The sequence below is a fragment of the Erythranthe guttata genome, chromosome 6, assembly GCF_056151865.1.
Source record: "Erythranthe guttata isolate IM_541 chromosome 6, IM_541, whole genome shotgun sequence".
Taxonomy (NCBI): Eukaryota; Viridiplantae; Streptophyta; class Magnoliopsida; order Lamiales; family Phrymaceae; genus Erythranthe; species Erythranthe guttata.
This window is the reverse complement of record NC_142538.1, coordinates 2,743,424-2,762,980: the sequence shown is the minus strand read 5'-3', so window position 1 is coordinate 2,762,980 and position 19,557 is coordinate 2,743,424. Positions and strand designations below refer to the sequence as shown.

General features: G+C 36.2%; 6 protein-coding genes, 1 long non-coding RNA gene and 2 other non-coding genes across 9 annotated transcripts; 5 read left to right on the top strand and 4 right to left on the bottom strand.

Annotated features, from left to right (window-relative positions):
* Positions 1-42: 42 nt before the first annotated feature.
* On the bottom strand, positions 43-3,077 carry LOC105978027 (alpha-soluble NSF attachment protein 2). Its single transcript, XM_013003436.2, has 9 exons — positions 2,868-3,077; positions 2,464-2,513; positions 2,274-2,346; positions 1,840-1,919; positions 1,450-1,601; positions 1,005-1,164; positions 872-919; positions 559-639; positions 43-282 (listed from the first exon to the last, which is right to left on the bottom strand). Exons 1-9 carry the CDS (start codon positions 3,010-3,012, stop codon positions 202-204), a joined length of 870 nt encoding a protein of 289 aa, XP_012858890.1. The 5' UTR covers positions 3,013-3,077; the 3' UTR covers positions 43-201.
* A 1,650-nt stretch (positions 3,078-4,727) lies between these two features.
* Positions 4,728-5,766, top strand: LOC105977595 (two-component response regulator ARR17). The gene is made up of 3 exons (XM_013002918.2): positions 4,728-5,137; positions 5,253-5,332; positions 5,620-5,766. Exons 1-3 carry the CDS (start codon positions 5,020-5,022, stop codon positions 5,710-5,712), a joined length of 291 nt encoding a protein of 96 aa, XP_012858372.2. The 5' UTR covers positions 4,728-5,019; the 3' UTR covers positions 5,713-5,766.
* Positions 5,767-5,773: 7 nt separating this feature from the next.
* Positions 5,774-6,243, top strand: LOC148769893 (uncharacterized). Its single transcript, XR_016031683.1, has 2 exons — positions 5,774-5,855; positions 5,945-6,243. It is a non-coding gene; the product is annotated as an uncharacterized LOC148769893 (long non-coding RNA).
* Positions 6,244-6,487: 244 nt separating this feature from the next.
* On the bottom strand, positions 6,488-10,139 carry LOC105977594 (Nucleic acid-binding, OB-fold-like protein). Its single transcript, XM_013002916.2, has 12 exons — positions 10,000-10,139; positions 9,792-9,890; positions 9,534-9,704; positions 9,382-9,447; positions 8,964-9,029; positions 8,391-8,579; positions 8,110-8,264; positions 7,645-7,735; positions 7,457-7,525; positions 7,189-7,280; positions 7,027-7,090; positions 6,488-6,730 (listed from the first exon to the last, which is right to left on the bottom strand). Exons 1-12 carry the CDS (start codon positions 10,057-10,059, stop codon positions 6,626-6,628), a joined length of 1,227 nt encoding a protein of 408 aa, XP_012858370.2. The 5' UTR covers positions 10,060-10,139; the 3' UTR covers positions 6,488-6,625.
* A 420-nt stretch (positions 10,140-10,559) lies between these two features.
* LOC105977593 (protein C-terminal S-isoprenylcysteine carboxyl O-methyltransferase) lies at positions 10,560-12,019 on the top strand. Its single transcript, XM_013002915.2, has one exon. The coding sequence runs from the start codon at positions 10,560-10,562 to the stop codon at positions 11,787-11,789; it is 1,230 nt and encodes a 409-aa protein (XP_012858369.2). The 3' UTR covers positions 11,790-12,019.
* Positions 12,020-12,121: 102 nt separating this feature from the next.
* LOC105977378 (putative mitochondrial import inner membrane translocase subunit TIM21) lies at positions 12,122-13,948 on the bottom strand. The gene is made up of 7 exons (XM_088819421.1): positions 13,833-13,948; positions 13,645-13,733; positions 13,306-13,466; positions 12,883-13,061; positions 12,722-12,770; positions 12,516-12,635; positions 12,122-12,414 (listed from the first exon to the last, which is right to left on the bottom strand). The coding sequence occupies exons 1-7, from the start codon at positions 13,868-13,870 to the stop codon at positions 12,256-12,258; spliced, it is 795 nt and encodes a 264-aa protein (XP_088675547.1). The 5' UTR covers positions 13,871-13,948; the 3' UTR covers positions 12,122-12,255.
* A 66-nt stretch (positions 13,949-14,014) lies between these two features.
* TRNAH-GUG (transfer RNA histidin (anticodon GUG)) lies at positions 14,015-14,086 on the top strand. The gene has a single exon. It is a non-coding gene; the product is annotated as a tRNA-His (tRNA).
* Positions 14,087-14,166: 80 nt separating this feature from the next.
* On the top strand, positions 14,167-14,238 carry TRNAH-GUG (transfer RNA histidin (anticodon GUG)). The gene has a single exon. It is a non-coding gene; the product is annotated as a tRNA-His (tRNA).
* Positions 14,239-14,565: 327 nt separating this feature from the next.
* Positions 14,566-17,390, bottom strand: LOC105977951 (Uncharacterized conserved protein (UCP030365)). Its single transcript, XM_013003352.2, has 7 exons — positions 16,940-17,390; positions 16,770-16,860; positions 15,635-16,477; positions 15,497-15,559; positions 15,225-15,400; positions 15,039-15,142; positions 14,566-14,921 (listed from the first exon to the last, which is right to left on the bottom strand). Exons 1-7 carry the CDS (start codon positions 16,997-16,999, stop codon positions 14,810-14,812), a joined length of 1,449 nt encoding a protein of 482 aa, XP_012858806.2. The 5' UTR covers positions 17,000-17,390; the 3' UTR covers positions 14,566-14,809.
* Positions 17,391-19,557: the final 2,167 nt, after the last annotated feature.

The following is a 19,557-nucleotide window of genomic DNA, read 5'->3' as shown; positions in this document are numbered from 1 at the left end:
GGTCAACGGCCAAATAGTGCAATATTATTTAATAAGAATTGGTTTAAACAAGTGTCTTCATTTGTATGTAATATGAACAGATGATAGAACAAATCAAGTAGTAACACCCACAAAACCAAGATCATAATTAAATGCAAAATTCAAAAAAAGTCACAAGTAAGAAACAAAAATGGAGGTTTTCGCTATTAAAGAAAAATAAGTTCAAGTAAGATCGTCATCCTCTAGCTCTTTGGCCTTCAACGCTTCCTTTACTCTCAATAGAAGTGACGTCTTCCACGCATCCTATCGAATAAGTAGTTATTAATAAATTTAGATACGTCACTGATTAAATTAAATAACCGAGCAAAGCGAAAATGACATGATATTTAAATTCGAACAAAGCCATGCCAGTTTACCCTAATAAAATTAATGCAACTTATGTAGTTGGGGGAGCAACCTTTCCTATATTTAATTTCTCGTTCAGCAAAGCTAAGTGTTGTCGGATCATTTGTATAATAAAGCATCGAAGGTCAGAATCGACTTTTAAAGACATTTTAGAATGGGACGCAATTCACTTACCAGGTGTGTCATGCTATCAAATTCCTTGACTGCATCAGTGAACTTGGCCACATCTTCCTCATCGATGGCAGTAGCTAAATCCTGTGGTCAAGAGATAAAACGGGAAATAAATCAAATTGATCGAATGAATTCATGATATTATTTTTAAGGTTTTGATGTTGAGATAACACGAAAATTTCATGATACAATTTTAGAAGATATGAACAATAATCCATTTGCCAGAACTATATGTACACAATCTGTGTGCTAGAACCAGAGGTTTACTGAAATAAGAAAGAGAAAACAAACTAAACTATTGAGGAAGGTGACATACCGCTAGCAATTTGTATTCACGCGTTCCAGAAAATGTTGGATCCAAATCCTAGAAATGAAAAAAAAAAAAGATCGTTAGAGCGTATATAAAACAAAGTGTAAGTGGAAGATAGAGACAAAAACAATAGAAGTACCTGGTATCGCTCTAATGCGTTGCTGATTGCAACAACATCATTCTTGCAGAGCTGACAAATACCAGCATTAAGAAGGTGCCCTTTTACTCCATACTTCAGCAAGCTGTTATTGAGCGACTGACGTGCTATTTCTTCATAAATCTCGATGGCTTTTTGGTATCTGCAAAAAACGTTACCCAGTAATTATTTCAGCCCAGAATTCAGTTTTTATCCAACATAAAAGCAAGGATGTACTGACTTCTAAATGAATAAAAATCTCGGACTTGCAAACATTCTATCATGTCTTTTGGTGTTCTTTTACTAGACTTGCCGAAACATACAAAAGTTTAAACGAGCATAAGAAATTTGAAGGACAGAAAAATAGAGCAACTAATGATTCTAGAATAAAAAAACATCAAAGAGCCCATGATCTGGCATAATTATGAGAGAATCAGACAAACTTAACTGTTCTAATTGAGCTGCATATTGCGCAATTTTCTGATTGCACTGATTTGCAGATGTTGTTGCATCTTCACTTTGGAAAAGATCGGCAGCTTTGTCGAAGTAAACAATAGCTTGCTCCAAGTTTTCTTCTTGCTCATACAACTCCGCTATTTCCTGCGGATGTGAGAAATCTCGCATCACTGTCTCACAGTATACTTATCAGATACCCTTCGACATTCGAGAGTTACCAACATGATCACTAACATGATAGTCAACGCCACTATTCATGTAACAATTTGTTGCATAATAAGGCGGAGAAATCAGGCGAATGGAACAAGAATCTGGTTGACAATACGAAATTTTTCGAGTCTAAGGCTACGAAATTCCTAAGGGTGCCTACTTAATGTTTTACCTTGTAATATCTAGCAGACATATTAAGCCTTCCAATTTCCATAAATAAATTGACAGATTCCTCCAGGCATGAAATTGACTCTGCAAAGCATCCAATTCCAACGGTAATTAATTGCATAATCATAACTTGTAGCTTCAAATTGAGAAAAACAATACAAAAGGCCAGACCATCATACAAAACAAATATGAAGTGATTCATAAAACTGAAAAATCAAACCTCACAAATAAGTAGAGTTACGAAGAAACCAACAAGCTAAAAGTTAAGCCGCGACAATGCAACAATCTTGCTTATTTACTCAAACAAATAACTAATATTATTAATTCTTATTAGACATTTCCATATTTACGTACAAAATACTCCACAAGAAACATATAATAGATACCAATAACAAAAGACATCCAAGGTTAGAAAGGCGGGATTTACAGCAAAGACACCTTTTGTGTTCGACTTTTTGTAGCAATGAGCAGCATCGGCATATGCATTAGCAGCTTCATGCTTGCTATCTAACTGCAAAAAATAAATGTGGAGAGACATAAGACTCGTAAAAATCACTAACGGGGAAGGGTAACAAATCGACGATGACCTTGCAGCTGCAGCCGAACACTAAACGAACCACAGACTTACCTTCAAGTGACAATTGGCCAACTTAACATACGCAGCTCCAGCCTGATCCCCTGGTATGAAATCCATTTAATTTGCTAAAATTACAACATAATAATTACAAAATTCTCAATCTTATAGTTATCAAAACTTCCGAAATTGCAAATGCGATGCATCAGCCTTCAATCTGAAGACATCTCAAATGAAATGTATTATTCCCAAAATTTTGTTGGTGCAAATTGAAGATGAGAAAATCCAGTTTCATACAATAGACGATAAATCATCATTCGCAATCCTCCAATTAAATTAACCCCAAAAAGGCTAGAAATTAACATCAAACACGCAAAAAAGGAAACGAAAACAATGAAATCAGTTGAACATGACGATAAAATGAACACGAATCAGAAAGAATAATGAATTAATTATACATGATTTGGCGAGTTTGAACGCATTGGCGGCCTTATCGAACAAATCGGCAGCATCTTCGAATTTGGAACCGAATATTCCCCAGCCGCCGAGCTTCTTCTCGGCTCTGCTCTCGAAATCCTCGCCCCTTGCTAAATGATCGCCCATTGTTTTTTTTCTTCTTCACGCAAAAGTTGATGGTTCTGTTTCGCTGCTTTTTTTGAAGGAATGAAAGAAGAAAGGAGGAAAGTGAAATTACTGATATTTGTGGGGTGGAAAATGGAAATATAAGAAAGAGACCCGTTCAATTTTTGCAATTGCCCGTAATCCTTTTGGGTTGACTTTTTGACCAGAGAAAACGTGTTTGATATTTATTTGGCTTGAGATCGCGTTTTGTTTTCTAATTAGTGACGGTGGCCCCAATTGGACCTCAAAAGGTTTGGGTCCCACTAGACCGCTTATTTAGGTCAAATAAAATAATAAAAAATTATACAGCAGAACCTCGATAAATTAATAACTTCGATGAAATAATAGTTTCTTTCGGTCCTGACTCGGTGAAAATGTGTTAAATTATTAACTCGATAATTTAATAATTTAGTAATCTAATAGAATTCCCATGATCCCAATTGTTTTAATTTATAGAGTTTTAACTGTATATTCATAATAAAAAAATAAAATAAAAGAATATAAAATATATATTCTAAAATGAAAATCCAAATCTCGTACGTAAAAACACATAAGAGTTTTGATCGAATTAATTTAAATTATATTAAATTTAATTAAATCCATATTAATTAATTAATTAGTTAGTTAGTACCGAATAACATCCTTCATTTAACATTGATATATTTTAATTTGATTAGGAGTAAAATCATCTTTCTTTAGTATATACCTACAATATTAATTGCATGTAGTAGTAATTTTATTGGACAATTGTCATTTAATTTTTATGTGTTTGATTTAGTCTTAATATACAATATAACCTCGATAAATTCATAACCTCGCTCGAGAAATTACTAAAATATTAGTTCAATAACTTAATATTTCATTAAATTAATAGAACTTTGTTAATCTCAATCGTAAAAGTATTTACTTGTAAAGTTTTGACTATATTATATTATGAAAGTTTTTTTTAATTGGGAAGTTAGATATTAAATAAATACCAATATATATATATATATATATATATATATATATATATATATATATATATATATATATATATATATATATATATATATATATATATATATATGATCCAATCACAAATCACCTATGAATATTTGTATTATTTATTTAAGGGTAAATTACACCCACAGCCCTGAGGTATGCTTAAATAATTTTAAGGTCCCTATGGTATCAATAATTACATTCACCTCCCTGAAACGTAGTTATAAACTCCAACGGGATAATGCATTGGATACACTATTCCGATAGGGTTCTAATGCACTATTACTTTTAGCTAGTGGTGGAGATAACATAGAGTTATGGGGAGTTATGGGGTGACATGGCTCCCCCAATATTTCTTAAATCACCCATAACTATTTGTTGTCTCCACCACTTCCTGAAACCAATAGTCCGTTAGAGCTCTATCGTAATAACTTATCCGATGCATTATCCCATTAGAGTTTATAACTACGTTTCAAGGAGGTGAGTGTAATTAGCGATACCACAGGGACCTTAAAGTTATTTAAGCATACCTCAGGGGTGTGGGTGTAATTTACCCTTTATTTAATGAAGTGTGGAAAAAGCAGAAGTCGAAATCAAAATGCTATAGGTATATAAATTGAGAGTTTTGTGGAAGCACAATTTTCGAGGAAATAAGTTTGTTTTGATATGTAATAGGTCATCAATATTTGCTCGTTGATATGTACATTTCACATATACTCACATTTAAATAAACACCAAATAAATAAATTAAATAAAAACTGTGTCGTTTCAGTAACATGACGATTATGCATGCATCTCCAGATTTTGGATAAATATTTATATATATATAAAGGAAGACGACAAAATAGGAGTGATCAAGATTTGAAGCTGTGTGTTTCTGTTACGGCTGTTCACTTTAAATACCAGCTCTTCCAATTTCCAAACCGTCTGTAATTCTTCTCTTCTTCACCTTTCAGATACATCCAAGTGTGTGTAGTGTGTGCTTTCACGCCGCCATTGAAGAAGATGGAGGTTTCTTCTTCAAGTAAAAAAGAAATGGAGCAACCCCATGTTGTAGTGATTGATGACTGTAGAGCTACTCGTTTGATTATCACTCTACTCTTCAAGAAATTCTCATGCAAAGGTATTACTTATATTTAATTAATTAATTATCTGTATTTATGAATTTTTTTTATTGATCTTGTTAAGTTTCTGGTTTAGAATGAAATAAAATTGGTTGATTCGCGATTTTCCGACAGTGACGAATGCGGAAAGCGGATTCGAGGCTTTGGAGATTCTGGGCTTATCAGATGACAAACAAACCTCTGGAAATGACAATGTAGGTATATATATATATATATATATATATATATATATATATATATATATATATATATATATATATATATATATATATATATATATATATATATGTGTGTGTGTGTGTGTGTGTGTGTGTGTGTGTGTGCCACCATTTCTTTGGTATCTTCGTATTTTATTGGATTTTAATGTCAGTCGATCGTTCATAATTAAATCACGAAAATCTGAAAATATTTATCGTAGCAACGTCTTGTTAAGGAATGAATCTTGTTTTCCATTTGAAATCGAACGTTCGTTTGTGTGCAGAAAATCCCAAAGGTGAATATGATTAGCACAGATTACAACATGCCGGGAATGAACGGATACGAGCTACTCAAGAAAATTAAGGCAAGTAATTAATACATTCAAAAATAACTTTTAAAAAAAAAAAAATTCGAAAGTTTTAACTCTGAAAAAAATTGTTCGAACCAGGAATCGTCGACAATGAAGGATGTGCCTGTCGTAATCGTGTCTTCTAACAACGATCCTACTCTGATTAACAAGTAATTAACTATAATTTCATATACATTTACATTTAAATATACATATATTGCTATAATTCGTTTCTAATTATCGAAAAGAAAAAAAATAGTTGCATAGAAGCAGGAGCTCTGATGTTCATACCGAAGCCTCTGAAGCCATCCGATGTGGAGAAGTTGATGTCGATGATGAAATGACGTTGTTTGATATAATGCGACTTTCGTAGAGTATGGGAAACAATTACTTTCGGTTTCAATTCGATAGTTCGATATTCTTTAAGACGTACGTTGTTTTCAATGGCCAAATTTCTGTTAGGTTTAGGCTTTATATACATACAGTTGCTGTTTCAGTATAGATTAGCATGTTACTTTCTTTACAAAATAGATACAAAAAGAAATTCTTTGTAGATGAGTTTAGACAGTATGAACACAGGATTTGAACATGTTTGTGTATAATAATAATAATCAGATGATATCAGCAAAAACATTTTGTTCATATGCTGAATTAATGTTGCAATTGCTTCTCCATCTTTGTTTCTTGATATTTATAATTTTTATAATAAATTATGTTTTTCGTATATGCCCGTCTGGGGCTAATGATCTTTCCACTCGAACCGTGTATCAGAATTTATAGTAATATCGTAAAAAAGAGCAAGTAAATCCAACTCGAGTGACGAGTGTGATGAATAATGCATCAAATTGGTTGGAAAACAAGAATTCGATTGTACAATTACGAATAAAATTTGTAGAATTACGTTTCATGTCTAAAGCATAAAATTTGTACGATTTCTGTATCACTTGATGCTTGCCTTTGGGAAAGAAGAAGTGATTGGTCCAGACGAAGTCATAAACGGGACGCCTTTGAATGTTGCAACGCACGCCTCGTCGGTGAAAAGATGCTGCAAATTAGAGGACATAATTTTCAGAACAAAGATTGTGTGAAAATTAGAGCATCTAATTATTGTGCATTTTAATTCCGAAACAAATCGGATAATATGTGAAACTTGTACGAGAAAGATGTGAAGTGGGTGATCAAAATCTATAACGATGTTGTTTGCGCATTAACCGACACAACCAGTAACGAAGAAATTAATTACGACACGATAAGAATCTCACCAGCTTTGAAGATTGAATAACATATTTTAATTCATTTAGCAAATATTTTATGAAGTATATAGCAATAAAGTTTACGTACCGGAGTTATCTTATCGAGTTGCTTCTTTTTGGGGTTTAATACCTCTTCTGGCTTGCCGTCGTGTCTGGATACCAAATATTGCAGTTAAACGGTAAGCCGTTTAAATATTAATGATTAAAAAAAAGGGAGGTGGGGGTAGGGGGTGGTGAATTAAGAAATTACCCGGCAAATGTGACATATTCCCCAGGTTTAGCACCATCGGGAGCAATTAGAGGCTCGACAGCTGTTTGGTCTGTATTTGTAGCACATAAGACCTGTAGTTTAAGCCAAACGGGATTCGAGTTATGGAATTGCCAATATATACTAAAACCCGTTTCGACAAAATATTCCAGGGCAAATAATACAAATACTAGCAATAAACACGAGGCACAAAAATAAAAGAAGGCCCTAATATGCCAAGAGCACGAAGATAGTGGAGAAATATAAATACCAGTCCCTCTGACACCATATCTCGTAACTTCCCAGGTTTTACATTTGTTATAAGTACCACGAGGCGGTTCTGCAAAAAGCAATGTTGCAGGAGAAAGTATTAAGAAGACTTCGATAATTTTACCCATAAAGAAACGGCAGCCTGCATTATATCAAACAATGATAGAACGTAATTTACAGTTTTACTACCGTTAATTCTTCTGGAGTGCAGTACTTTGCTAAGCCGCTAACTACTTGCCTGCATTTTGCTTCTCCAACATCTATCTCCTCAACCAACAAACTGCATTAAACGAAAACGATTGCAGAGAATAATGCAACTCCACTGTAAGTACTCGTTGCAATTTCTCACTCATTGACACTATATTCAGTTTATCTTTAAAATTAAGACTCCGTAAAGAGTGGAAAAAGTTCAGCGAAGAGTAAAACGACTGTCGAGGCCAGATATCTTCTAGAACAGAATTTCACGAGCAAACGTAAAGGCGTAAAGGGACTATAATTAATTAGACAAATTTCAGAAAGAGATCCCATTATGAAGCATAAAAAACAATCGAAACAAGCAACGTACTAATGTGTACTAAAGTAACACGATTCTCAAAAAATATTGAGCTGATTCACTATTGATCGAGATGCATGCATAACTTAGTCAATTTTTACCTGTCTGCTGATTGATGTTTCCGCGCACTACGAATTCGACCAATCTGAATTTTGAGCAAACTAACACTAAGTTCTTCGTCTTTATTGTCCTTCTCTTTCTCAGCAGGTTTCTTCTTCTCCGTCTTAGCTTGACCTTCTTCAACCTTCTTCTTTTTCTTTTTTTAAGGAATATAGCAGCAATATTAACGTGTAGTCAAACAATTTACAATAGTAAAGAAAAGACAATATGTCGATGAAAATGAGTTAAGTTAGCAAAAAGGAAATATAGAATAAACACTTACTGCGTCAGCACTTTTCTTTACTTTAGAGTCTGTCTCCGAATTACTAGCCTCTTTCGCGTCTGGTGCGGTTCCCTTTTCATTGGATTTCACCTCTTTCGCCTCTTGCGGGGTTTTCTTTCCATTGGATTTTGCCTCTTGCACGGGTTTCTTTGCATTGGAATCTTCGACCTTCTTTACGGGTTTTAGTACCTGGGGAACAGCATCAACAATAAATCTATCAAATTCTAAACATTTAATGAAAAAACACGGCAGGAAATGACTTCAAGAGAGCATGCCACATAGCTACGAGCTGCACGGATACAGAGCAGAAAGTACCTAGTGTTTAAAACTTGAGGATATATTTTTTTTTCCGAGTTTAATTGATTATGTAGGCTTTAATCAATATGTCGGCTTTTTAATAGCCTGGCTTCCATGAAAGCGCTTTGAAAAAGTTTGTATCCACTAAATGCATAGTTAGAGGTTCTCTGAAAAGTGCACCGAGGTTATGTCTAAATGGCACTTTCAGTGAACTATTAAGAATAATAAAACATAACGGCAATCCAGCAAATTGCAAATATAACGAGAATTACTCACCGGGGGCGCAAATTGAACTTTCTCTAGCGACAATTTTTCAAATAGCTGCCCCAAGTCCTCCTTGTTCTGCACTCGAAGTCAAAAAACATCCGTAAGTGCATATGCACGTCACTTGTTTGGGAAGATAGTGGATACATAGAGCATTATAACAGTGCTACTACTACAGCAGAAAATGAAAGAACGAAAATAAATCTAATGCAGGACACGAAACAAACGAGTCCGAGAAATATATTTGATACGTAACAGTGTCTCAGCCTGGCTTTCTATCACTAATCCAAATCCCATCAGCCAATTAAACCACTTAGTAAATTCGAGTTTTCATTTTTCGAGAAAAACATAGACTTAATTTTGACAACAAAACGATCTTATAAATCGGAATAAGAAAACGATAAAATCCATGACCGCAGAATCTTCTTACATGGATGTAATCAGCCCATCTCAACAAATGCGGCAACTGTGCTCTATCCGAACTTGAAAGACCAATCTGCAGCCGCAAACAAACAAAGTCTCGGTTAGAACATTACGCAAAACAAAGATAACTAAACAAATCTCAGTCGAAAATTTACATACCACAGACGAATGCACTGCCGAGAAGACGATAACATCAGCTGCAGATGGTTTCAGTCCATTGCCGATCAGAGTAGACTTGGTACTCAACTCTTCATTCAACTCTTTAAACGATTTCGATCGATCATCGGAAATCTCCAGAAAACTCTCGGTAAACCCTATCCATTTCATCAGCTGCCACCAAAACCTTCATTCATCAGTATCGAAATTCGGAATTCGAAATAAATAAATTAATTAATTATTAATAAATACATAAATTACGTCATCAGTGTTCAAATTGGCATCCCCATTTTGCGATGACTTCAAAATTCTTGTGCAGAGGCTCTTCAAATCACTGCCCAAATCACTTGCATATGAACTCTGCGTAAATCAGTGGCAGCATGAGTAATTATCACTAACCTAATCGAAATTTATATATATGTATGTGTGTGTGTGTGTGTATATATATATAAGGAAATATGACGCTTACCGGATCTACAGAGAGGTGTTTACAGAGAGCAGAAACAACGTTTTGCTTCAGAGAAGCCATTGCAAGATATTCCACTACTTGAATTTTCCTTTTTTTTCCAGCAGAAATTGAAAAAATCACAGGTTTCTAATTTCAGTTCAATTCTACGAAAAGGAAATAGGGTTTTCTGAATTCATTAATGGGCTTAGAGAAATTGGGCCACATTGTGAAGCCCATGTGAATAAAAGCCCTGTAATTAATTTTATTTTTCATATTTTAGCATTTAATTTGGGGGTTTCTTTATCTTTCTGATTTCGACCGGCTTCTAAAACCACACTCCCTCCGACCGGTGACTGTAAACCCCCATTGAAGTTTTCGTGCAGCTCAGGCCACCGCACCGGTGACAACCCTCATTCGTCACCACCGTATTCCGCCGTACATCTCCCACCCACGGCGGCGCAACAGGCGTTTTAATCCCCTCAAAACTGCTTCACCTTCAAGATTCTCTCATCACTTCGATGTCGAAGTAGGATTCAACATTGTTGTTCGGCCTTCTTCAACTGCGCCAAGAAAAATACAAAATGGTGGTGGCAACCGCGTCATTAGTCTGTTCAAAGGTGACCCCTTTTAGCTCTACTCTCTCGCCGAGTAGCTATTTGGTTTCACTCAGACCTTCTAACAAACAGTTTCAGTGCAAACATCTATCTGCGAAAAACTCTCCGAGCAAGAACAATTCGAGGCTAATCAGAACCTTTTCGAACAGTACTCACTCAATTCTCTCCAGTTTTTCACCAATACCCCCTTCAAATTCAAGAATTACTCTTCCTCTCCGCCCACTCAAATGCTCGTATTCAAATTCCACCGTACCAGCAGATGCAAACTCACCGAAACCACTGCTGAAAAGAATCCAAGATATCTCCTTCGAGTCTATTAAATCCACCCTTCTGCAATTGACCCCAATCGACATTTGCAAGTGGTGTTTGGTTCTCTCCGTTGCAATCGCTGCATCCAAACAGGCTGTCAGTTCACTGTTCAACCCCTTCTTCTGGATGTACTTCAGCTGGACATGGCTATTCTGGCCATGGATTGTTGCCGTTGCCCTCGCAATCTACGGCATTTTCAGCCTCACCAAACACTTCAACGGAGAAGCTAAACTACACGAACAGCTCGCCATAATCACCTCATCTTTCACCTGGCTGACACTGGTCCCACCCGCACACTTCAACGGCTTTCTTGAAGGATGGCCGTTCGTCTTCTTCTTCATCTACCATTACTTCTTCTTCCTCAACGTGACTGTCCGAAAGAGAATGTACGGCGATTACAACCCCCGTGCGCACGACCCCAAGTGGGATATCAGCTCGCCTGGATGGCACAAGATTCTGTTCTGCGCCGGAATATTCCTCGGCCATTGGCTGGCGGCCTTTGAAGGAACTGAACTTCATCTCGTACCGGGTGGGTGGGCCAATGTTGGTATATGGGCTTTGATTTTGGTGACGGTGTTCATGCAATACCACTCCACTTTGTACTTGGCTAAGTATTCGGAGAATGTGGTGGTCCCCACTGCTGTGGTTCAGTTCGGGCCTTACAGATTTGTTCGTCATCCGATTTACGCATCCACTATGCTCCTGTTTGTGACTTACTTCGCTGCGCTCAGAGCACCGTTTAGTTTGCTGTTTATTGTTGGGGTGTGCTCGGCGTATTATGGGCAGAAGGCGAAGATGGAGGAGGCGTTGATGCTCGAGAGTTTCGGGGAGAGGTACAGTGAGTATATGAGCAAGGTTCGTTATAAGTTGATTCCTTTCGTTTATTAGTTTGAAGAAGTTGTCGTTGGATTTTGGAGACGTTGAATCGAAAAAATCGATGGCTGAACAGGGTTTTTAATCTTTACTGTTTAAATTCGGAATACGGAGTTAGTGATCGTTTTAAGCATGTCAAGATGTTACTTTCTTGAATTTCAAGTTTGGTTCAGATTGCTTTTGTAGTTGAGGTAATATTTTCCCCAATATGAAGTTATTGAATATTTTATGGGTTTCGTCGCAAATGAGTCTCGTTTTTTTTCCTTGCATTTATGTGGTGTGCTGGTTTAAACTAAATGGCACGAGAAAATTGGCTCATGCTGTAGGCATATCATATTGTGCAGAGCTTTATTACGATGGCCTGACGAATATTATTGAACAAGTGAAAAGATTCTCACACTCTACAAATTATTAGAAACGGATTACAGTCAATCGAGTAAACTGTACACTTTGTCCTCTTGGCTCGTGATACCGAAAACTATCAGGCTGGGACATAAGACTCGAGCAGCAGTTGTGCTGGGGAAGGTGATCTGATCTCAACAATCAAATAAATGTACTTCCATTTCTTATCAACCTTGTCCTTCACCATCTCCGCACTAACCTTTCCAGCTCCGTGGGGCCCACGTATGTAGAAATTAACCTAAGTTTCGAGAAATAAAATTCATCCCCAAATATGAATTAATTGAAAGAAAGAAAAAAAAAAGTTCAATTTCGAGAACGTTCAAATTGTTTCACTACTACCTGAACATGTTCACTGCCAACTTCGTCTGTCCACGTACGATTGGGAATTCTCTGGCGAACCGCACGGTTCCTAGTTTCTTGACCATACCCACTAATAGGCGATCCAATTCTCACTCTAACCTAAAAAAAGAAGAAGAGGTAAGTTAGAATAATCTAAAAATATGTATTTGTATCAAAAGTTTGATCTCAAATAAAATAACTCGAACCTGACTGTCATTTTGAACTCTGTCAAGGGCCTTCCCGAAAATTTTGTACCTACGGTAAAATTGTTGTTAATTTTTTTGGAAAAATATGGAATGTTTAGTTCGGCGAGAGTATAATCGTTAGAACATTTAATTTATACTTGTTGAGAATAAATCATCCTTACTCTTTTGGTTGGAAGATAAGTTCCTTGAAAACAGCGTAACCTGCTGCTGCAGCAACACCGAGACCGGCAAGAATGAGAACAGTGTAAGAAGCTCCCTCTGTAAATGTAACTGGCTTCTCAGGTATATTGTACGTTGGAGCATCGAAGGGGTCGTCCACTTTAGTAACATCTTTGCGCGTCTGTTTTTAGGGCAAACTTAAGGATAAGTAAGACGATTAACTATCTAGTATTTCCAATCCAAATGGAACTTCATATAATTGGCTAATCGATTATTACGGAAAATATTAAGCACAATAACTCAACAAGACACTTATTGTCTATATACGGACACGATAAAATAGAGTCAAAAATATACGAAATTTGAATATCCACACTGCTCAAAAAGTGTTGCGTTGAAAAATAAAACAGTTATCAAAACCGAACCTGAGATGAGCTTTGCTTCGTGGAATCGGAGGCCCTTGATGCCAATGACCTGGCATGTCCGGGAATTGTAATCTTAGCCCCATTGATCTCAAGAAGATGTGAACACGATCGAGAATTCGTGAATACTCCGTTCGCCAAACCTCTAAACGGAATCGGAACACCTGATAAACATCATATGTGCAATCAATATTAACTTTTCCAGAACTCTTACAGCACAGAAGCTTAAATAACAACCTATGGACAATTGATCTGATTTGGCTATATATAGAGCATAGTACACAGAGCAAAATCTGAAATGAAAAACTATATATAACTTTTATATTGAAAATTGATACTAACCAGAGTCTCCATTGGAGTTCAATTTGGTGAAATTCGCGGCGTGATTAACAAAAATTCTCCCAGTGCCGGACTCAAGTGCCACCTGAAACCTACCGCCGGAGCTTGTTAGCTGCTGGCCAACAGAAATTGAGAGAAGATTGCCTCTAAAACGTCGCCGGATTTACGGAGAAAAAATGTGCTAGGTATACCTGGGTACAAGAGTTCTAATTGCTCTAATGGATTTCATTCTCCTGCGTTTTTCTGCAACAGTCTGCCTAAAGATATCTCCTTTTCTTCCCCGCTAAAACCCTAATTATGGGGTTTTGCCAGACTTCATTACTACTTTATAAATTAGAATGATCTTAATATTAGTTCAACAATAGTATATCAAGTGGCTGTAGTTTAGTGGTAAGAATTCCACGTTGTGGCCGTGGAGACCTGGGCTCGAATCCCAGCAGCCACAGTTAAATTTAATTTTACTTTTCATATTTTTTTAACAAGGCTATTTGGATATATATGTACTGTAGCATAAGTCAACATCAAGTGGCTGTAGTTTAGTGGTAAGAATTCCACGTTGTGGCCGTGGAGACCTGGGCTCGAATCCCAGCAGCCACAATTTATTAATATTTTTGTTTTCATAAATAAATTACTTTCAAAGTTTCAATAAATTTGATTCGATCTTTACGCACGCTGTCATTTATTTTTTTATTTTTTTTTCGAGTATGATAAATTAAACAAATTACTTATACATAATAAAATTAACTTGCAAAAGTAATGATTAATTCAATATTATGTCAATACCCTGTTTTATTATTGTAAACTATAAAAAGATTTATGGTTTTGTAAAATGACATATTTAATCTACCTCTTTCGTTTGGTGATTGTAGAGTAGTACTACATGAAACGTAAATAACAATGATGAACAATAAGAGAGACAGTTCGTACAAAGAAATCAGGAGGGATTATTTCGTAATTTGGGCTTACCTCAGGGTAGCCGTAATTTGCTAGAGAAAACAAAACAAACAAAAACTGAATAATGAAATCCAGTTACCGAAATTATTCCGACAGGAAATGGTTAAAACCTCATTTAAACAATGACAAATTGCTCATAAACTATCAAAGAAATTGCATAATACCTAGAAGAATAGATTAGTTTATGCTAATACTAAACGAAATTAAGAATAGATTAGCAACACGGTAAGTTTTCCGTCGATAATAAGAAGTTGCAAGTCGAATATATCGAAGCAGCTGCAGCTCTAACAGCTAAGTCATTCTCCGTGTTATCTACTGCACATAATCTGCATTAACAAGTATTATTACGTCACAAAAATAATTACGATAATGTACTAAATCAGACGTGAAAAAAAAGTTAAATTAAGTTGATTATCGTAAGATTATTGATATTTATTATTTACCTGCTGTCATTTGCTAATGGAGCTTTCTGCTGCAGTAAACTATTTTTATATAGACCCTTCTCACAATGCAGCTGCATTTCCTTCACTTGGTTCAGCCAACTTTCCTGTATTATCAACCACCAAAAAAAAATCGTAAATTAAAAAACGAAGAAAATACGAGAATACTCTAAATACAACGACTTTCACCATTTGGATCTCTTCTTCAGATAGTGATTTATCCATCTGTGAAAAGAGAGTGCTCCATCTAACAGCGTGTTCATCGGCAGCTGGTTTCTGTGAGTTGGCCGAAAATTCTCTCGATATTAGGAGCGGTAATTCTGTGGTAATAACGGAACGGACCCTTTTCTTGCTCCGTCGTAGTGCTGCAAATACAGAATCAATCTCTCAGTAATATATCTAAAAAATCGATCTTTCAACGGAAGCTTTCATTTTTTTTTTCTTCGAAAAATAGAATGTACCTGCGAGACGACCCTTTATATCCTGATTCAGAAGTTCCAACCATTGGGAAGCTACATTAGCAGCTGAAAATTAAACAAAATACATGTCAATTTTTCGAACCAATGTAACCAAAAAGAAGAAAATAATAACCGAATAACCTTTCAAGGAAAGTGAATCGACGCTGCCAAGATTTCCCGATTCGTCATTCGACAAACAGCTATTATTCTCTGCTCCAACCGAAAGCTTCAGCGCAAGTTTATCATCCTCGTTATTTCCTATGCTGCATTGTAAAGGAGGCATCTTCGAAAAATCAGTATTTGTGTAAACCGATTTCGAAAACAAACCATAATCGCCCGTCTTTCTTCTCCCTAATAACGTCTCCTCACGACTGAGTCCAGACGTATAAATTCCCGAATTACGCAAATCTTGATTGCCTTTCTTGCTTCCGGAAAGTTCTTTTTCGTTTCTTTCGGATCTCACTAATGCTTCTATAATAGAGTGAACCTGTTTACTGTTCCTCACATGATTAATAATCCCGGGATTCAATCCGTTAAGCAAACCACTCGGAGCTGCAACCCTAGCAAATCTATCCACCTGTTCTTTCTTCGCAAGTTCCATTCTTTTCTTCATTACATCATTGTGACTATTTAATTTCTTCCTCCCACGCGGCTTTGGTAGCGAAACGGGCACGCCTCTGTGGTTAGACATGTAGTTGTTTTGTTTCAACCCTTTCCACACTCTCATCGAATCTTTATCTTCCAACGGACCCACTGAACTTCCACACTCGAAATCATCCACCGGGCTCGACTTTTCGTACTTCTTGTAGGGGTAGAAGGGGTCATTGATCGAACTGGAAATGTCTTCGGCGTTTAGATCTAAATCAAGGCCTTTAGCCTTTTTAAGACCATTAACAGAACCAACATTAGCATTAAGATCAATTGTTCTTGAATCGGGGCATATGTTTGGATGAGGTGTGTTCGTTTCTCCTCTTTCTGCTTGAGCTACATCACATTGATATTTTTCAGTTTTTAAATCACTTAATGAGATTAGTAATTGAAAAAAAAACATATAAACCATGATTCAATTCGTTTATTTCATAGTCAACTTAAAACGATAGTCGGAACACTTCCCTAATTTCCACTAAATCGAACATCCGATTTAAAATCCCCACAATTTAAAATCAAATTCAAATCTAAAAATCTTTCACTTAGATAATTGAAAACAATACATTGTCAAGATCCAGTCAACACAGAGAAACTTCAGAGAAAGAAAAAAATCGGCTAAAAGCTTTACCTTCGGAGCGAAAAACCGATTCGAGGTCGCGCATTTTCACTCTTTTCTGCAAACTGTCGTACGCTTCTTCGACTTCCATGATTCCCCTTTTCTGCCACCCAAAAAAACACCAATTAAAAATCAAAAATACTATTGATACAAAAAACAAATGTTGCTTCAATAGCTCTTACCTTTGGTTCAGATCTGTGCCCAGTTGAACACTGAATCCGAACACAATTCTCACCATCCATTAATGCGAAATGAAAACTGAAAATTGATTCAGAAGATCTGCAAATTGAATTCGAGATCCTAACAAATTACCGTTTCGGGCAAAAAAATCAACGAATTCAAATTTTAAAAATGACAGCTTTAATCGATTGAAACGACGAAGGATATCGCGAGAAAAATAATGGGCTCGCGGAAAAGGTAACAGAGCAATAAAGATTGAAGATTCTTCGATTAAAGTGTTCCTCAATGGTGGATTTTGAAAATTGAATGTGGGAGAGGGTTAGGGAATTAGGATTTGAATTGCAGAGGGAGCGCGCTTGTGATTATTTTGTGTTCTATTTTCTTTTTTTTTAATTAACTATTTGTTGGTACTTTTTGTTTTTTTTTATTCGAAATTCAAATTTAACGTAGAGGGAGGGTTTAGTTGGGGGACCAGGGGACCTTTGCCGCGTCAACTATTCACTATTTGCAGTTTCGGTCCTTCAACTCTTTTTTGTATTCAGTTGGAGCCTTATGAAATTTTTCATTACCTAGTACCTACGAATTGCTTTGGTGGGGACCAATCATTGATGTCACCAAGATATGATTTTCTAATTTTATAAATTTAATTTAATGAATTGATTGTGCGAATTAGAATTGTGATATAAAGGAAAATTTAACTTGGATTATGATGTAGCCCAAATGGCTCAATCAAATATAAAGTGGTACAATGGGCCTGGTGTGAAGGAACCCCATTTAAGTAGAAAAGGTCACGTGTTCTCGAGCGACATGCAAAATAGAGGATGGGGAATGGTTTTCTCGTGTTAGCAATTTCACAGTCAAGTCAGTCGGATTCGTGAAGAAACAATATATGATGTAGTGAAATAAGTGTTTATTACGAATACCGGAGAAAATCATTTTCATTGTACCTCTAAACTATATTTATACATGCCGTACGTATGGGGTGGTGGGTCCCCTGTTATGTCTATGGTCAGATCGCACGTGTGGGTGATGTGATCAATGCAGATTGTTCTCGTTTGCTGAAGGCAAGCATTCTTGTTCCTTGCGGTTTGGATCAACGGGGCGAGTTCGTTGATGTGGTCGCTTATGGTGGCGGGCTCCTTCTCAATTCATGTCTTTTTGTAGTTTTTCGGCCTTTCTCCACGTGAGGCTAGTGACTAACTTTATGGAGTGAATAGTTCAAGTATTAGATTATATTCTAGTTTAAAATATAACCAATGTTGTTGAAGTGAAATGTTCAAGTGTTATATTATATTTTAGGAGCTAATTGCAAATACATCCCCTGTGTAATCTCGAATTGGCAAATACTCCCCTGTCAAAAAAAAAACTCACCAACGCCCCCCTATGTAATCAAAGTCAATGCATCTAGACCCCTTAAGGCAATTCGTGTCTCTCATTCGCGGGCTGTGCGAATTTTTATGTTCTTTCTAGGGTGAAATGTCATAAATACCCCTGTATAAACAAAAAAAATCTGTCAGATTAAATTATAAATAACTATAATTTATAGGGCCAAATTGTAAATTTTAAAATTTTCAAAATTGCAAAATAAGGAACAACTCCTCTTCCCCGTTTCATTCCGCCGCCCACCTCCCAACCAAGAAAAGTCCGGCATCGCCACCGCCTTCTGGCCCACCTAGCACCACCGCCGCCCACCTACTCCTTCAAATGCTCTCCCTCGTCATCTCCGCCGTCTGACACCACCCATTTCTTAGTGAGAGAGATAGGAGGGAGTTTTGTATGGGTGAGCCGGTGGTGGTGCAAGAAGGGTGAGCCGGTGGTGGGGCAGCGGCGTGAGAAGAAGAACTGTTGAGTTGGGTGGTTAGTGGGGTGGGGTGGAGAGGGGAAGAAGAAGCTGATTTTCCCCCTTTTGGTTTTTTTTTTTTTTTTTTTTTTTTTTTTTTTATGTAAATAAAAATGTAATATAAAAAATATATAAAATATATAAAATCTTTTAATATAACAGTATATGTTTAATTTTCTTTTACAAAATATTTTTTTTTGGTGTAATTAAATTAATTTAAGAGTTGAGAATATTTTAAAAAATAAATATGTACAATATATATAAATCATATATATTTTACTAATTGCTGAAAAAACTCGTAGAGCATTTTTGTTAATTCACTTTTAGTCAATGCCTAAAAATATCGAGGGTGCTGTAAGTTTTGAATTTTATTATACGAGGGGGCTGAGTTTTTCTTTTAGAGAGAGGTATTTGACAATTAGAGATTACACAGAGAAGGTATTTGCAATTAGCTGTATATTTTAGGGTAGACTACGGCCATCCCTAGGATAAACAGGGGGAATACGATGCTACACCCGGTGATTTTCACCGGGTGGCTCTTTTCTTGACATGTGTCCGTTTTTATTTATTTTATAATTATATTTCTAAAACCCATTGGTCCATAACTGAACCCGTAGTGGAAATGTTATTAATTAGGATGCCTACTTATATTCACCAGGTGTAGCATAAAATTTCCAGATAAACAGTATATATTTTTCGTAATTTGACTTTATGGAATTGTTAGAGATAAGGTGCGAAAAGAATGTGGACCAACCTCATCTGATCATGTCATGTACACAT

Excerpts from the sequence above, each read along its gene's own strand:
- LOC105977595 (XM_013002918.2), top strand. The coding sequence starts at position 5,020 with ATGGAGGTTTCTTCTTCAAGTAAAAAAGAAATGGAGCAACCCCATGTT. Across the intron at positions 5,138-5,252 it reads CAAGAAATTCTCATGCAAAG|TGACGAATGCGGAAAGCGGA; the intron begins GTATTACTTATA and ends ATTTTCCGACAG. Across the intron at positions 5,333-5,619 it reads AAACCTCTGGAAATGACAAT|AAAATCCCAAAGGTGAATAT; the intron begins GTAGGTATATAT and ends GTTTGTGTGCAG.
- LOC105977378 (XM_088819421.1), bottom strand. The coding sequence starts at position 13,870 with ATGAAATCCATTAGAGCAATTAGAACTCTTGTACCCAG. Across the intron at positions 13,062-13,305 it reads CGAAGCAAAGCTCATCTCAG|ACGCGCAAAGATGTTACTAA; the intron begins GTTCGGTTTTGA and ends CCCTAAAAACAG. Across the intron at positions 12,415-12,515 it reads TTGGCAGTGAACATGTTCAG|GTTAATTTCTACATACGTGG; the intron begins GTAGTAGTGAAA and ends CTCGAAACTTAG.
- LOC105977594 (XM_013002916.2), bottom strand. The coding sequence starts at position 10,059 with ATGGCTTCTCTGAAGCAAAACGTTGTTTCTGCTCTCTGTAAACACCTC. Across the intron at positions 8,265-8,390 it reads TAAAGAAAAGTGCTGACGCA|AAAAAGAAGAAGGTTGAAGA; the intron begins GTAAGTGTTTAT and ends CCTTAAAAAAAG. Across the intron at positions 7,091-7,188 it reads GAATATGTCACATTTGCCGG|ACACGACGGCAAGCCAGAAG; the intron begins GTAATTTCTTAA and ends TTTGGTATCCAG.
- LOC105977593 (XM_013002915.2), top strand. The coding sequence starts at position 10,560 with ATGGTGGTGGCAACCGCGTCATTAGTCTGTTCAAAGGTGACCCCTTTT.
- LOC105978027 (XM_013003436.2), bottom strand. The coding sequence starts at position 3,012 with ATGGGCGATCATTTAGCAAGGGGCGAGGATTTCGAGAGCAGAGCCGAG. Across the intron at positions 2,347-2,463 it reads TGGCCAATTGTCACTTGAAG|TTAGATAGCAAGCATGAAGC; the intron begins GTAAGTCTGTGG and ends TATTTTTTGCAG. Across the intron at positions 1,602-1,839 it reads TGTCTGCTAGATATTACAAG|GAAATAGCGGAGTTGTATGA; the intron begins GTAAAACATTAA and ends TCACATCCGCAG.
- LOC105977951 (XM_013003352.2), bottom strand. The coding sequence starts at position 16,999 with ATGGATGGTGAGAATTGTGTTCGGATTCAGTGTTCAACTGGGCACAGA. Across the intron at positions 15,560-15,634 it reads CGATTCACTTTCCTTGAAAG|CTGCTAATGTAGCTTCCCAA; the intron begins GTTATTCGGTTA and ends TTTAATTTTCAG. Across the intron at positions 15,143-15,224 it reads CTGAAGAAGAGATCCAAATG|GAAAGTTGGCTGAACCAAGT; the intron begins GTGAAAGTCGTT and ends TTGATAATACAG.